This window comes from Danio rerio, chromosome 16 (genome assembly GCF_049306965.1).
Source record: "Danio rerio strain Tuebingen ecotype United States chromosome 16, GRCz12tu, whole genome shotgun sequence".
In the NCBI taxonomy this organism is placed as follows: Eukaryota; Metazoa; Chordata; class Actinopteri; order Cypriniformes; family Danionidae; genus Danio; species Danio rerio.
The window spans coordinates 19,986,097-20,002,896 of record NC_133191.1 but is presented as its reverse complement, the minus strand read 5'-3'; the positions used below and the strand labels follow the sequence as shown (position 1 = coordinate 20,002,896).

The 16,800-nt window shown below is 36.0% G+C and overlaps 2 protein-coding genes across 20 annotated transcripts in view; both read left to right on the top strand.

The window, feature by feature from the left end:
• LOC141378071 (uncharacterized) overlaps positions 1-16,800 on the top strand; it is a 502,199-nt gene that overhangs the window by 246,639 nt on the left and 238,760 nt on the right. The window lies entirely within an intron of this gene.
• Positions 1-16,800, top strand: part of fhod3b (formin homology 2 domain containing 3b) — a 352,315-nt gene that overhangs the window by 299,434 nt on the left and 36,081 nt on the right. For all 19 annotated transcript variants that reach the window (XM_073925424.1, XM_021466894.3, XM_073925423.1 and 16 more), the window contains 3 exons: positions 1,338-1,522; positions 8,661-9,152; positions 11,842-12,755. In XM_073925424.1, coding sequence (XP_073781525.1) covers positions 1,338-1,522; positions 8,661-9,152; positions 11,842-12,755 — 1,591 coding nt within the window. The remainder of the gene's footprint in view (positions 1-1,337; positions 1,523-8,660; positions 9,153-11,841; positions 12,756-16,800) is intronic.

Genomic DNA, 16,800 nt, shown 5'->3' with positions numbered 1-16,800 from the left:
AAATGTAGGAATGAAGACTTACTGACTTAGACATGTTTGTTGTAGTTTTTTTTTTTTTTTATCATTGATTGATTGGTTTGATTGGTTTGATTGATTGATTGATTGATTGATTGATTGATTGATTGATTGATTGATTGGTTGATTGATTGATTGATTGATTGATTGATTGATTGATTGATTGATTGATTGATTGATGTCATTACTATATTTTAAATGAAATTTGTGAGCTCCCTTATCTTCCATGTACAGCAACATTATTATACAATTAAGTCCAGTAGAGGATGCAGAATATTGTCAAAACATGTGATGTCAGTGGTTCAAATGTAATCATATTAAGCTCTATGAACAATTGTGTGCACCATTAAACTATAAAAATGAATTTGTTCACCTATTTATTTCACATCAGATCAGGGTGCGCATTTACTATGGGCAGTGATCTGTCATGATCAGTGTCAACAAGTCATGCTGCTGACTTCCAAGTATTATTCATTTTGGTAGCAAATGGACACTGAGGACTTGATGATGAAGAGAAGCAACAAAGACACATTGTGAATACATACCCCCATATACATTTCTGAAGAGTGCAAATTATGTAGCCAGTAGTATGTAGTATGGCTGCATTTTGTCATTAAAACGAACGCTAAGGTCCAGTATAATGCCACTGGTGGCTTATGTTTCTTTTCATGCTACTGCTTATCTATGTATGGACAGCTTTTCCACTGTTACCAGTTTGCGCAGTGACTTGCCGTGTATGGTGCCAAACTTAAGATGCAAAGTGGAGTTGACCATGTTAATGGGGTTTGAGTACAGCGAAGAACAATTCCAGAAAGCAGCTAAAACAAAAAGGCAAAAAATAAAATAAAATAAACAAGTAAATAACAGGTTAAAAACGTAGTAAGCTCTGAAAACATGGTACAATCAGGTGGATTTATTTTTTATTTATTTTTTTTATTGTTGTTGAAAATGCTATTGGTTGGGTTTATAGGAGGGGATGGGTGAGTGGGGTTCTCAGTCAGTCAGTCAGTTAGTCTACAGTGTCCTCTAGTGGGTTTACACAAGAAGAGCAGGCTCCAATGGCACTATGTATATTGTATACAGGGATACATATCCTAATGAGCCTGAGTTGAGGAGCAAATATCTGTCATATTTTTCAGATTTTGACATGCAAAAATATTCCTGGAGCTTTGTATGATTATAGTTGAACTATTTAAATCACATAGAATATTTTGACAATGTTTTTGCTTCTTTTTTTAACTTTAAATGTTTCTGGACATTGATGGATGAAGGAGATTTCTTTTTGATTTAGAATGTATTCATGTTTTATGTGGTATATTCAGATACAAGCAAGTGGAGCGTCTGACAGCAGAGGAAAAAGAAAGGGAACGGCCGAGAACACGTGGTAGAACAGAAATCACCCTCAGTCTGAGTTCACGCACTTCCAGCAGCTCCTTGTCTCGTTCCGTCACCCCTTTGACTGTAGATGCTCAAGAGGAGACACGCCCTGTCTCACATACAGCACAAGGTGAGATTTCTCAATGTGTTCAGTAATACAGTGTGGCTTTTCTGAAAAAAAATTATTTGATCCTAAATTTTCCTTTAAAGTGGTTACCACACAAATGTTCTGTACAGAAAACAATGTAAAGCTGCTAGGGCAGTGAGCTATTAGGAAAAAACAACATTTATTTGAGGTTTTTCGACCTCAAATATTAACCACAATTTGAGAAATTGGGTCAGTGGTCAGCCTGCCTTTCATTCGCAGCAACATATGAATGTGAGTTGGTATGAACAGACTGAACGACTGGAGCCTGGTCAATCACTCAGTCCCACTGCAGAGTGATTCACTGTTGCGTCTTTTTAATACAGTATATATATATATATATATATATATATATATATATATATATATATATATATATATATATGTTATGTAAAGGTCAGATGAAATCGGACATAACCATTCACAACTGCGGTCGCATTGCAAAACATCAGATCTGTGTCTGATTAATTACTGCATATGAGAGTGACACAAATCTGAACTGAAAAGATTCCATGAGGTTTGGACTGTCTTTTCTTGGGTCACATATGGGCAAAAAAATCGGATTCGGGCCACATTTGGTTGCAGTGTGAACGTAGCTCAAATATCTTTCCAATTGGTCTTTAAAGGTGCTCGATGTACATTCTAATGATTGTAAAGCATAAGAATATTATATGTTTGCAGATATTTAGGAAACATGCTAAGTGAACATACTTGTTTATGTAAAAAAAACAATGCTTTAGATCATTATTTCCCTTTAAAAATGTGTATTATATGTAGTAATGTTAGTTTTAGTTTGGGTGTAACTTTGCCCAAAGCCTGATTATCTGGTTATAGTTCAGCACCCAGAGTTACCTTGGTGAAAAACAAAGCATTTTTTCCAGTCTTGAAGGATTTCTTAATATATGAAGGACAGTTAGCAACCTCCAAATGAGTTGTAGATTCAGAGTTTTAAAAAAAAACATGTTTTTTTTTTTTTTTTTTTGCAAACGATACAAATATTCCTAACATAAACATTAGCTGAATAGCTTACAGTGTGATACTCAATGCTTGCTCCTGTTGGTGTCAATCTGGCAACCTATGTGCATCAAGTGAGCAGATGCCAGGTGAAAAAAACCCTATCCATTATTTAGGATTTGGACTGAAATACTAAAACCAATACTGTCAATCCTGTATACTGCACCTTTAATCACCACAGAGATCTACTATGTCTAAAATCTAGTTCTTATTAATTGAACTTGCTGTGGTTTTTAAATAACATTGAACATCGCCATCACTGCAATGCAATCAAATTTCAGATGTCCTATAGCATTAGCAAAGTGGTGTTAATTGTAAGAATACTTTATAAGGACTCTCCTCTATTGTGTTATGTTGTGTTTGGACATTTTATTTTCAGTAAGATTGAATCTGAATATGGAAGTTAAGGATTTCAACTAAATTTTAAAAGTTTTTTTTTTTTAATCCTCAATGGACAATATTAAAATGCATACTATAATTAAACAAAAAACTGTTAAGAAACAGTAATTAACACTTTCCTGTGTTTTGCCTTATATTATATTACTATTAAATAGTATATTATGGGACCTTAATCTCAAGTGACGTTTATTGACATTCTAAGTAGGTATCTTATACAATTAATTGTTTTTGAACTACTACAAGATTTAATAAAAAGCCACTTTATTAAACTATAGAGTTAAATAATATAAATAATGATAAAATAATGCTGCAAACTTCTCTTATTATAATGATGTTTTTCCAACAGAAACTGTCAAGATATGGAGACCCAAGCGCAAGGGAGAAGTTCAAAGGGATTTATTAAACAGAAAAAAAAAAAAAAAAAAAAAAATTTCAACAATTCTGCTCTCCTCGGCAGTAAGAAAACAATCACTCAAAAATATCATAGATAACACAGGCAGTCTAAAAATCGACCCTCCTCTGGGCGTTGTAGGACTGATCAAACGAAAAAGACCCTCTTGGTTTAGCAGTAGTAAAGTAGGGACAGACCTCAGGGAGTCAAGAAGATGAGACCTCACTCGAGCGAGGACTGTGGGCAGAGCAGAGGTGAGCAAGAGCACAGATGAACGAATGACAAGTTGTAAGATAAACAATACAGGACTAGACGGATTGCAAAATGCGTAGATATCTTGAACAGAGAGAACCTGTAACACACGTAGCTCTTTGAACACAGAATCAATTAACAAGCACAGAACGAGGGAGAAGGGGACACTAAATAGCCAAATAATCAGGGAGAACAGGTGAGAGCAATGGGGATGGGGAAACAAGAGAATTGATAACAGGTGAAACTGCATACAAATGACAATACACAAGAGGGAGACAGAGAAAACACACACAAAAAAAAAAAAATCCCGACAGAAACAAACTATTAAGTATGAAGGCTTTTACTGTTGGAGGGGGAGACTAAGCATATTTTGCGTAAGCCATCAAACTGATGTCATTATTGAACAAATGTCATTTCAGAGCGGAAGCAAATGAGTAGATTTTGATTAAAGACTGCCATATTTATTGTTTATCTTATGGCTAACAATATACGCCATTCAAATAAACATTGTTATTTTGGATTTCATGCAGACATTTAAACTTGTTAGAGCAGAGGTCAAAGTCCTATAAAGAAATTTGCTATTGGCAACTGTTAATGAATTGAATTATTTATAGTTTGCATTATGGTTACAAATTAAAATTTGTTTACTAAAAGTTTTTTACTGGATATATTTCTATTACTTTATTACTTTTTTCTATTACACACAAGTTTGGAACCCACTTGATAAAGGTTTAAACCCTGCAGGATGTGATTTTGATTTCAGGAGCGACAACAGAATTATATCTGTAACAGTGTGGCAGTGTGCCAGATTTTTTTTACTCCAATAACAGGGTGATATTTGATTATAGTACAAAAGCTAAGAAAGAAAGAAAGACATCCATCAGCCGTGACACGATAATTGAGTGGAATGGCTTGAGATTGTCCGTTTACTGAGGCTCTGGTTATGTCACATTCATGTGGTTTCTGAAAGCCAGAGGGTTGGTCACACACTGGTCAGCGAGTGAAAACATGACAAGCCGTGTGTAAAGGATAGCAGTGTGGATCAGACTGTGGTTTCAGAGGTCTGCACTCCTCCCATTCTCTGACTCCTGCTTTCCCCCCCAAAACGGAGACTAAATTAAAAGGATGAACACTGATATGCTTATTAAAATTTTTTGATTTCAGAAGTAATTTATGGCAGCCAGTTTCCTTCATGGGAAAGCAAACTTTTGTTATGACTTTTTATGTACACTGTAAAATCCAACAGTCATTTTTATGAAATGAAATGAGTGTAGTTAACTCAAAAATGACTGAAAGTTAATTCTAATCTTTTGAAAAGAGTTTTCAACTGAATGTTAAATGTATGAGTTAACAAAATACCTCATTACTTCAACTTAAATGGTGTAAGTTCACAGTACTCATATAGATTAGTTTTTTAAAATCAAATGGTTTGTAGCAATCGGTTTCCTCAAACAGTTTGAGTTGCCTTAACTTATTAGATTTTACAGTACTCAGTTGGTTTAAGTTAACTTCATTTTTTGGGTTTTACTGTGCTCAAATTGCTTCATTTACTCAAATGGATTAAGTTCAAAGTACTCATTAGGGTTAGTTTTTGAACTTTATTGCTTCTTGCAATTGGTTTCCTTAAATGGTTTGAGTTACTTAACCTTTTGGGTTTATGATGTAACAGTTCTGACTTTTTTCTTATACTGTGGAGAAATTGTATGAAAGTTTGTGCCTTGTGCATTTACATTTTTTAAAACTGCATTACAAAAAAGAAATGTCACAATTCTTACTTTGCATGTTGCAATTTTTATTTTACCACACAGTTCTTCTTGATATTGTGACTTTATTTCTTGTAATAATACCCATAAAACCCATTACGTGAAAATTATGAGTCTACATTTTGCAAATTGAATGCATGTAATTTTATTCTGAGAAAAGAAGTGACAAGTGCACATTTAAATTTTGCAGCTCTGACTTTTTTTCTGTAAATTGCAAGGAACAATGTCATCAACACCAACAATCACAAAAAGTCATAAACTAAGCATTTTAAGAAAAGCTATTATTTCATAAAGTTTATATCTTGCAAGTCTTTTAATTATTTTCCCTCAAAAATGTAAGTATGTCCTGCAGCTGGTTTTGAAATCTGTCGTTATTTCTTGCAGTCATCAATTTTATATTTCAGAATTGTGAGATATAGACTAGCAAGAAAAAAAGTTACATTCAAATCATAATGACCTTTTTATAGTGGAAACAAATTTGCAGTTTAATCAAATACAGTGTATTGTATCCATAATGTCTGTCCATAAAGACTTTAGTTTGAACAGATCTCAGTCGTTCAGATTTTATATTTTCCTGAGTGTCCAAAATAAAACATTTGATGGTAAGGTTGTAAGGAATTTTGTGTTATTCCTGATGCACTTGAAGGATCACATTTCCTGTATATTTATTTGCTTTACCAAATATGGAGGAGTAGATTTGGTTATGTAATGTGGGTTATCGTAACACAGACACTGAGAGAGGGGGATGTTGATTGCAGAACGCATGTGAAGGATGAGGGATGCATCAAATTTATGCATGCAAAGAACTTTTTTAGATTTTTGGTTGTTTGTCTTAACAGCTTTAAAACAATATAAATGCACTCAGCTGGCTAAATTGAGTGGTAATAAAGACTTTACAATTTAACATACATTTTGATAAAGATGTTTTCTTGTTTCATGCATGAATCATAACATCATCAGGATTTTTGTTTTCTTTTTCTACAAATGAGACAGATTATTAAATATTTTGCTTAAACAGTTTGTTCAGTAAAAGAACTACTAAGACTGATGTGTGTGTGTGTTTTTCAGCACTGCTTACACATAATTTAAATGATGGAGCATACAAAATAATAACTCTTGATTTTCTGAAAAAAAAAAGTACTGATATGTATTCAAGGATTCTTTGATCTTTGAAAATTCTGTGATCATTTACTCACCCGTCTTTTAAGACCTGCAAGAAGTTCATTTATCCTCAGAAAACAAATGAAAACATTCAAATGATATATAAATAAATCTAAAGAAGAGAAATAAAATACAATTAAAATTTATTGATATGTGTGCCAATATTACATAAAATGTATAGATAAACTAAGGATTGCATTTACAAATTATATATATATATATATATATATATATATATATATATATATATATATATATATATATATATATATATATATATATATATATATATACAGTATATATATATATATATATATATATATATATATATATATATGTTAAATATATATATATATATATATATATATATATATATATATATATATATATATATATGTTAAATATCTATCTCAATTACAACAGACAGTGGTCTGTTATCAATAATGTGTATTATTTTAATTTAACGTTAGTAAACTGTTTTTTATTTATTTATGTAATATTATTATTATTTCATTTCATTTTTTTTATCTTACCTATTGAAGTCTTAAGAGAAAGGTCATTTGTTTCATGTGGTTTAAACCTCTTGGCCTCTACTTTAACAATTTAAGTGCAAAGTCTAAAGTGCATGGCGCAAAAACGTTAGGGCATGTCCAAATTCACTTTTGCCATTTTAAGGATGGAAAAATATAGTTTGCGCCCCGGCGCATGAACTAAGAGGGTTTTGCTTATTTTCTTAATGAGTTATGGGTGTCTTTTGAGCATAATGTGCATTAAACCAGAGTTTAATTCAGAGTTTTATCTCCCATTCCCTTTAAGAACCAGTTGCACTACACCATGGAGCAAATGCTATTTACACTGCAGACTTTGTAATTGAAAAAACTGAATGTTTCACTTGCAAGAAAACAGTTAAACAGGAGTTCCTTCACGGGACTCCACACTTGTAAACAATCGCTCCATTGGGCTCGCGTCCAGCTCGCGCCATTCGCGCGGCTCTCTGTCCCGCCCAGACTCGTCAGCGCTACGTTGCCGACCAATCACAGAGCTTGCGCTACGCAACGTTGCGGCGTGTAGTTGAAATTTTTAAGAGGTGCACGTCAGCGACGCCAACGGCCACGGCGAAGGGCTATGCGTCAGCGCCGTAGCATACGCTGGTGTTTGACGCAGAAGTATAAATCAGCCTTGAGCCTGTACTTGGCCTCTTTACTTTACTTTTACTCTTTACTTTACTCCTTTACTTTTCTGGATAAGAAAACTGTGTTGTACGCACTCCACTATAGACATCCATTAGCCAACATATTTAATTTCATTTGGTAAGCGCAAAAATTTGTTTAAAAACTATTTCTAAATTCAGCTCCAGCAAATGAATAAATGAACAATAATAACGAAGTGTGGTCAAAAACTGGGTTATATCAAAACACACGTCTTATTCTTGTGCCCCATATGGTGACGCAGAAGTCTCCAAAACCTGGGAGATGGACACATTTAAACTTGTTTTCAATAAAACAAATATAAGTATGCATATAATAAGTAATAAAATAATAACATTATAGAAATGCTAATTGTCATGAATAAACTGAAAAAGCCCCCAAACCTAAAGGCATGGAGGCAGTGTTTTATATATATATATATATATATATATATATATATATATATATATATATATATATATATATATATATATATATATATATATATATATATATAGTGAAAATAATACTATTTGTAACATTTGAATCCTTTATTTATTTTTCATATGTAAATATATTTGTGCATTGCTGTACAATCTGTGTGTATTAAACAATCTGTAAGTGTTTGAACTTGCAAGTTCAAAATATAAAAGTTGCAGATCAGCTTTTAGTTGGTCGATGTCGCAGTCTTTTTTTAGTTCCTCAATGCACCAACAATACGCATTTACACACCTCCTTTATGGACCAGCACTCCCATGAATCCACAAAGTGGGGCAAATTGATTTGCTATTTAAACAATGTGGTGCAAAACATGAAATTTAGGGTTGTGCTGGTCTGAAAATAGTAGCAAATTGTGCCATACACATCTTGGGCATTAATGCGCTGGGTGTATGATAGAACCCCATATCTGAACTTGGCACCAGACCAATCTTACTTTTTTTGTATGTGATTTTCAGGAACTGTGACTGAGAAAAGTTGTACGGTGCAGACAGCAGTTGTGCGTTCTTTATCAGAACCTCCCTCTGCATCTCCACCAGTGTCCCCATCGCAACCAGAGGAGCAACAGAGACCTGTCGACCCATCCGACATCATTCTATCTCTATCTCCAACAAACTCTGAACCAGAAAGAACAGAGAAAGGGGAGAAAAAAGAGGATGCTGAAGCAGAGGAGTGTGAGGAAACAGTGGTGGGTGAAGTGCAAGATGAAAAGAAGGAAGAACCAGAAGGAAACTTTGAGGATGAGACTAATGTGACGGGTGCAGAAGACTGTGAGAGGGAGAAGACGTTGGATAGAGAAGTAGAGGAGAGTGCCATCCTAAGTGAAAAGGAGAAGCAGAATGAAGAACTGAATGAGAAAGATAACTGCTCTGCCTCCAGCATCTCTTCAGCCAGCAGCACTCTGGAGAGAGAAGAAAGAGAGGAGAAACATGTCAGTGACAGCAACTCAGGTGAGAACTACACAGAAATCTCAAATATTATAGTATGAGTTCAACAGAGAGTCTGCTAATGGACCAAAATGAAGATTTCACCTGCCATATATTTATTATCTGCGATGGATCTATGTTTAGCTTTGTTGTATATAGAAAAATACAAACAAAACCATTAAACAATTGTATAAAACGTGATATATAAGTTTGAAACACTATAGATTTTGATCATCTGTGATTTGGTGTTTTTTTGTTCATGATTTTACTTTTGTGGCAAGCAAAAAGGGATACTAAGGCCCAATCCCAATTCTATTTTGTACCCCTAACCCTTCCAGTCCCCTTAGCCCTACAAACAGAGTGTGAAGGGGAAGGGCTTAAAAATTTACCGCTAAGAAAAGCGACAGCACTACAGCACCTGCACATGTCATCATATGTCATTGCGATCTCTTGCTTCATATGAGATCAGATGATCGCCACAGCTGTAGTTATTCCAGTTGCTTTATTTTTTTGTATTTATCTTCATAAAATCACTGAGGGCAACGATATCATGTTATCATAACGATCTAGTGTGGCAATAAGCTTGTAGCTGTACTGTGCGTTTACACTGTGACCAAATTCATTAATGTAACAACATTAACAATTTACCAGACATCTCAGCCAATAGACTTTTCTGACAGGGTATTCGAGTGTCATCGAGTATCATTATGTTGTGGGACTGCTGTACAGGAGTTATTATTGGGGATTTTATATATATATATAGGACGTCCAACACCTAATCAACTGGTGTGTCAATAACGATTTGGTTCTGAACACCTCCAAAACAAAAGAGATCGTTGTTGACTACAGAAGAGCAAAAAGGACACCACCAACCCCCCTCCACATAAATGGCGAGGAAGTTGAGAGGGTAAACAACATCAAATTCCTAGGCCTACATCTGACAAAAGATCTCACATGGACCATTAACACCACCCACTTAGTGAAGAAAGCTCAACAGAGACTTTTCTTCTTAAGAAAACTCAAGAAAACAAAAGTACCGACCCAGCTCTTACTAAATTTCTACAGGAGCACGATAGAGAGCATCCTCTGTCACTGCATCACAGTGTGGTACACAAGCTGCACTGCGGAAAACCGGAGAGCTCTATCCCGGACTGTTAAGACTGCACAGAGGATCATAGGAATTAAACTCCCAACCCTCGATACAGTCTACGCTAGCCGCCTACAGAGGAGAGCTAGCAACATCATTAAGGACCCTACTCATCCAGGACACAAACTTTTTGCACTACTCCCATCAGGGAAAAGATATAAAGCAATTAAGACTCGCACAAACAGGCTAAAGAGCAGCTTCTTCCCCAGAGCTGTAGCCTGTGCCACGCCTCCTCTCTGTACACATTAACAATCACCCCCCCCCTCCCTCACTCCCTACCTTTCTGATGTTCTGCTGCTAATGCACAAAGACACTTTATGGATATCCATGTTTGCACTCATTTGCCATAATGTAAATACTGTGACTATTACACTTAGTATATTTTTATCTTACATCTTATATTTTTAGTATTATGTCTATTGTTGGTTTTTATGTGACTTATTACATTTAGTATACTTTATCTTGCCTCTTATATTTTAGTATTATGTCTATTGTTTGTTTTTCTCTCTTTTTATGTTGCTGCTGGTCTCTGTGAGTTACCAAACAAATTTCGTTGTACAACTACAATGACAATAAAGTTCTTTACTTTACTCTTTACTCTTATATATATATATATATGTGTATATATATGTAGGTTTTTATTTAAGTTTTTGAAATTTTTTTTTTTTTTAAGCATGACGATAAAACACAAACGCCGATATGAATGTATTAGAACAGGTGTCAAACTCAGTTCCAAAAGAGCCGCAGCTCTGCACAGTTTAGTTCTAACCCTAATTAAACACACCCGATCAAACTAATTGAGTCCTTCAGGCTTGTTTGAAACCTACAGGTAAGCGTGTTGGAGCAGGGTTGGAACTAAACTGTGCAGGGCTTCGGCCCTCCAGGAATTGAGTTTGACACCCCTGTATTAGAACATATGCTTGTTTATCAAAAAAATTGTAATAATGACAAAAAATACTAATTTGTGTTTCCGGGTGGAGCTATGCAGCCATTGCGATTGGTGTATTCTGTGAAATTGTCTTGTGCCTTTGTTTCGAGTGTAGTCCTGAAAAGTCTCTCTTTCAAGGGCTATCTAGCCCTTCCACTTAGCCCTACGCCTTCAAGATAAAGTGATTTGGTATGCCCTTACCCCTTCACATGAACGAGCAAAACAAGGGGTAGGGGTAAAGGGAAGGGCTAAGAGGTAGAATTGGGATTGAGCCTAAGAGATCTCCAAAGTTAAAAAGTAATTTTGTTTGTAATATTGTATTGTTTATTGTAATAGATTTCTGTAATTGCATGTATAATTACACTGTTGAGCCATTCTTTATACCTTAACCCAGCCTTAAACCTACCCGTAATGACCAAACTGCCACTAATCTTACCCAAATCCCACCTCAATGACACCAAAAATGTTGGGCAATACAACACAAACACAATAAATAGTGTTTGTGTTGTAAGTACACATTGGTTACAGTATATCTCAAGCTTTTTTTCTTATTAGTGCTAGGCTATGGCATGTTTGTGAAGAGGTGTGTGTAAAAATTCCACTAATTCTTGAAATTTTCTTACAATTTGGACTCTTAGGTCAATGGGCAGACTGTATAAATACAGCAGACAACAACGATCAGTGCAACAAAGTTCTTAACAGCAAACGTTTCATGCTGGACATGCTGTATGCCCAAAACAAGGAAGGAGAGGAAGATGAGAAAGAAAAGGAGAACGAAAATGAGAAATGTTTAGGTCAGGACTCTACTGTGACAAGCCTTGCTAGCCGAATTTCCACTCTGGAATCACATCGGCAGACATGTGAGGACAACTTGAAGAAACTGGAAGTGGAGCATCTGGAAAACCAGGGCAGCGTGCGGGCTGTAGCTGAGAAATTTGGAGATTTGGTCAAAGGCATGTTATCACCTCATGACTTGGAGAATTGTGGGAAGGAAAAGCAGCAAACACAGGAAAAGCCTCCACCTGCTCCATCACCAGCACCCCCAAAAAAGGAGTCGGACCACATATGGGACCAGCTAATGGCAACGCCACGGGAGCTTCGTATCAAAGAGCTGGATTTCACAGACTTGGGAGAGGAGGACGATGTGGATATTTTGGACGTGGGGAACATGATTGGGTCAGGTGACCTCACTCCACCTCCTCCACCACCGCCCTGCTTGCCCAACCTTCCTCCCCCGCCACCTTTATTTGGATGCCCTCTGCCTCCCCCAGTCCCTGGCATGATGATGCCCCCTCCACCACCCTTTTTGGCGTCAAAACCTCCAGCACAATTGGGATCTCCTCAGCTTAGTCGAGGAGAACCACCGCTCTTCCAAAAGAAGAAGAAGACCATCAGGCTATTCTGGAATGAGGTGAGACCGATTGACTGGCAGTACACCAACCACAAGAGATGCAAGGAGTCACTCTGGTCCAAACTGGATCCCATCAAACTGGACACAGCCAAATTGGAAAACCTCTTTGAGACGAAATCTAAGGAGCTGCCAGTTACAAAGGTATCAATAAAAGATTTTTACTGTCTTCTTGCACTTAAAATTTTCACTTGTGGATTGGAAAATGTGTGCTAATAGACTTGGAAAAAATGAAACCAAGCAGGGGGGCATCAGTCATTTTAGAGGTCTTATCTAAAATGGAATGTCATTCATAACTAGTATAACTAGTATAGCATAACTAGTACTGATATACCTAACAAAGAAACATTCTTGTTTTTTAACTTTCCATATTTGCTGAACAAAGTCTGGTACAGGACAATATTAAAAACAAGATCATATCTAGGTTTATCCCTGCTAAAAAAATCCAGCTTAAACCAGCCTAGGCTGGTTGACTGGTTTTAGCTGGGTGACTAGGCTGGTTTTAGAGGGGTTTTGGCCACTTCCAGGCTGGTTTCCAGCCATTTCCAGCCTGGTCTTAGCTGGTCAGGCTGGAAAATGACCAGCTAAATCCAGCAAAGACCAGCTTGACCAGCCTGGTTTAAGCTGGACATAGCTGGTTTTGGCTGGGCTCCCAGCCTGCTAGGCTGGTCAAGCTGGTTTAAGCTGGTCATCCACCAGCCTAACAGCCAAGCTGGTTTTAACCCATCTCACCTTTTCATCTTTTATCAGGGGGAGCTCTTAAGAGCTACCTAATCTTGGACCCCATTACATGCTCATTAGCTGTGTTTCTACTGTCGCGCCTAAAGCAAGCAACCCAAGGCCAGTCGCATTTCCACTGTCACTTCCAGGGGTGGCCACTTCTAGCCTTATAGGCTGGGGTCTTTTTGCTTATGATCGCCCTTATGTTTCTCTTTTAAATGTAAGGCTGTTGCATTAAAAAAGTTTTATTTATAAGTGACATTCTTTGCTGCGTCCTCATTAAATAATGCATTATAATCTTTGCACCTTATAAAAGATAGCAGACAGTAAAGGTTTTCGAGAGTTTTTCTTTTTTTTTTTAGTTTAAAAGGTGTGTTTGTGCACGTTTAGGTGCCTGTATGTGAATGTGAGACCAAGCAAAAGAGTGCTCCCTGCAGCTCTGTTGATGCCGTGAGCGGCTTTATTCTGTTTTTTTTTTTTTTTGGAGATAATACACTATGAATACAACAGAAAGACATCAAAAATTTACAAATTATCTGTCCACTTTTGTAGATTCAAATTATTAGTGTCATATCTCGATAAAATAGCCTAAGCTATATTGAAATAATTAAAAGAATTACAAATATCGGATATAATAAAATTGCATAAAATGAATAAACCAATATAAAACAAACAAAAGCTAGCAGTAACAATGTAGGCATATACATTACAAAAATCAAATCATTTTAAAGCCATATTAAACTTACATTTTATAAAGGCCTATCTGAAAAAAAAAAGATTTTAGATATTTTCTAAAAACAATAAACACCAGAGAAGGTTTAAAATATAATTTATAATGTATTTGGATTCGATGAAATTAATCAAATTGTGCAAACAGAACATTTTTGGGGTGAGTAAAAGCAGGCTCCCTTTTTTCTGTCATCCATCTAAATCTGGATGTTATAAAATACATTTTCTACCAAGTTATTAATGGTGAATTTCTGTGCTTTTATATTATGGATGGATGCGCTCACTACGTTGGGTCCCTCTGTTAGTGGCGAGACCATTCGATGCACGATGCCAACAGTTGGTCAGCGAGTAAATATATTTAATGAATGAGATCACACAGGCATGTGCGTATAGACATATAATGCTGTACAGTAACGTGCAATGTGTTTGTTTCGGTTGTCTTCATTTTACTCGTTTCGTGATGATGCGAGGGGTGTGCTTTATCTGCCTGATTCCCACTGAAGTGGACAGGTTGTGTGACGTTCGATTAGGGGGATGTTCTGGGGGCAGGGTTTGTGTGACGCGCTGCGAGCTACTAGTCTGACAGTGGAAACGCGTCATTATTCTGGCCTCACTACTAAACCTCCCGGCCTGATAAAAGCCCTGGCTCGCACTGGCCCGACAGTGGAAATGTGGCTAGTTACTCTCCCGGGACAGCATGCCAAACCTGCTATTATTATCAAGCAATTTCTAAGTCATGAAATTTTTAACTCATGAAAAATGAATTATTCCAACAATATGATCCAGTTTTAACATAAATAAGGGCATCACAACAAATGGATTCATAGAAATGAAATTCAATTATTGATCAGTCGATTTAAATGTAATTATTTTTTTAAGAAGCTTTTTTTTTTAATTAACATTTTACCTGCTATTTATGTCTTATCCACAACAAACTACATGCACACATTTTTTCTGTTTTTCTTTCTTTTATTGGTCTATTGTTCTGGCATCCTTAAAAGTAGACCTTGTCTAGATCTGGCAAGCAACAGCCTAGCATAAAAGTGGCAAAGTTTATATTGTAAAAAAATATATACATATTTTATTGTTCTACTTTATTTTTACCTGGCTTTAGTCAGCACATGTGAATCAAAAGCAAAGCTGTTATTAAGTTACTTTGGTCCTTTCTAAAGCTTTTTTTATCCCAGCTTTTCTCCAAGCTTCTTGAACACATGGTATGAATTCTGACACCTTCCACTGGCCTGCAAACAACTCTCTCTCTCTCTCTCTCTCTCTCTCTCTCTCTCTCTCTCTCTCTCTCTCTACATGATTGCATGTGTTTAGAGGAGCCCTGCAGAATGTAGGTCACGATGGTAATGGGCTGCTTGATTGGCTGTAATGGATTCTTGTATTACCTAAAAGCTTCATCAAAGTGCTTTCTGAGATGCATGAAACCTGCTGTCACTCTGAACAAACTCAAGTCAAGCTTATCTGAAACATTACCAACCTAATCAGAGCAGCCTGTTGTGCAGATCCCAGAGTTTGTATGTGTGGTGAACGCTATCATTCCACGTTGTATAACATACTTCTTTCAACTCTTTTTTTCATGTCCATAGATAAATCTATGACTAAACAGAATGACCGTTGTGTGTTCACCATGCACTGAAGATGAATTGATGTTTTTTTTAAGATGAAGGTCTATCATGGATTTTGGCTCGTTCACTCTTAGTTGGTGTCTCAGAAATGTGGCCTGCATGGGGTTTTCTCTCCTCTCTGCTCTGAGCAACCTTTCCCAGCTGTTTTTCATTTTCGGCTCGTTCTCCCTTTCTTTTTTTCTCAATTCCCATTATTTGCAGCAGGCAGAGGACCATCGTGGCTCTGCTCCTCCAGAAATATTCTTCATCAAAGTCACAAAAATAGCCTTCAGGTGCTTGCGTGCCTTTTCAGCAAGTAAACACTAAACACATCCCAGCTTCGTGTTCATATCTCAGGAAGCCATTTTTGAGGTAATTATCCACATTAAAGAAATGCCTTTCCTATTCAGTTTAGTGGTCAGTAAGAACAGGCTGAGAATCCAGATTTCATATTGGGTGTGTGAGAGTAGATGTGTATCGCAATGGTTGAAGCAGCTTCACTGTGGGAACTAGAATCCTTTCTTATTATTATTAGTGTTGAAAACAGTGGTGCGTAATCGTTATATTGTCAGGAATATTAGCTAAATTAAAGTATATATATATATATATATATATATATATATATATATATATATATATATATATATATATGTGTGTGTGTGTGTGTGTGTGTGTGTGTGTGTGTGTGTGTGTGTGTGTGTGTGTGTATATATATATATATTTTTAACAATAATGAAAAATGTTTTATTCTCATTGTTGATTGTTTTAATGCATCCATGCCCAATACAAGTATTGCTTTTACTTACTATCACTATTACTTACTGTTTTTTTTCAATCACAGGGTCAGACCAACAAAGCATTATGTGACAAAACAATATTTAAGTGATAAAGATCGAAATGTAATAGCATAAATAAAGATTGAACAACTGTATTTTCATTAACTAACATTACCAAAGATTAATAAATACTGTAACATATGTATTTTTCCTGTTAGTAAATACATTAACTACATGTCTCGTACTGTAAAGTCTTTCCCAATATGAAAAAAAATAATGTCATATCGGGCATCACTGGTCGTTGGTTCGACCCCTGATTAATAAAGGGACTAAGCTGTAAAGAAAAAGAAA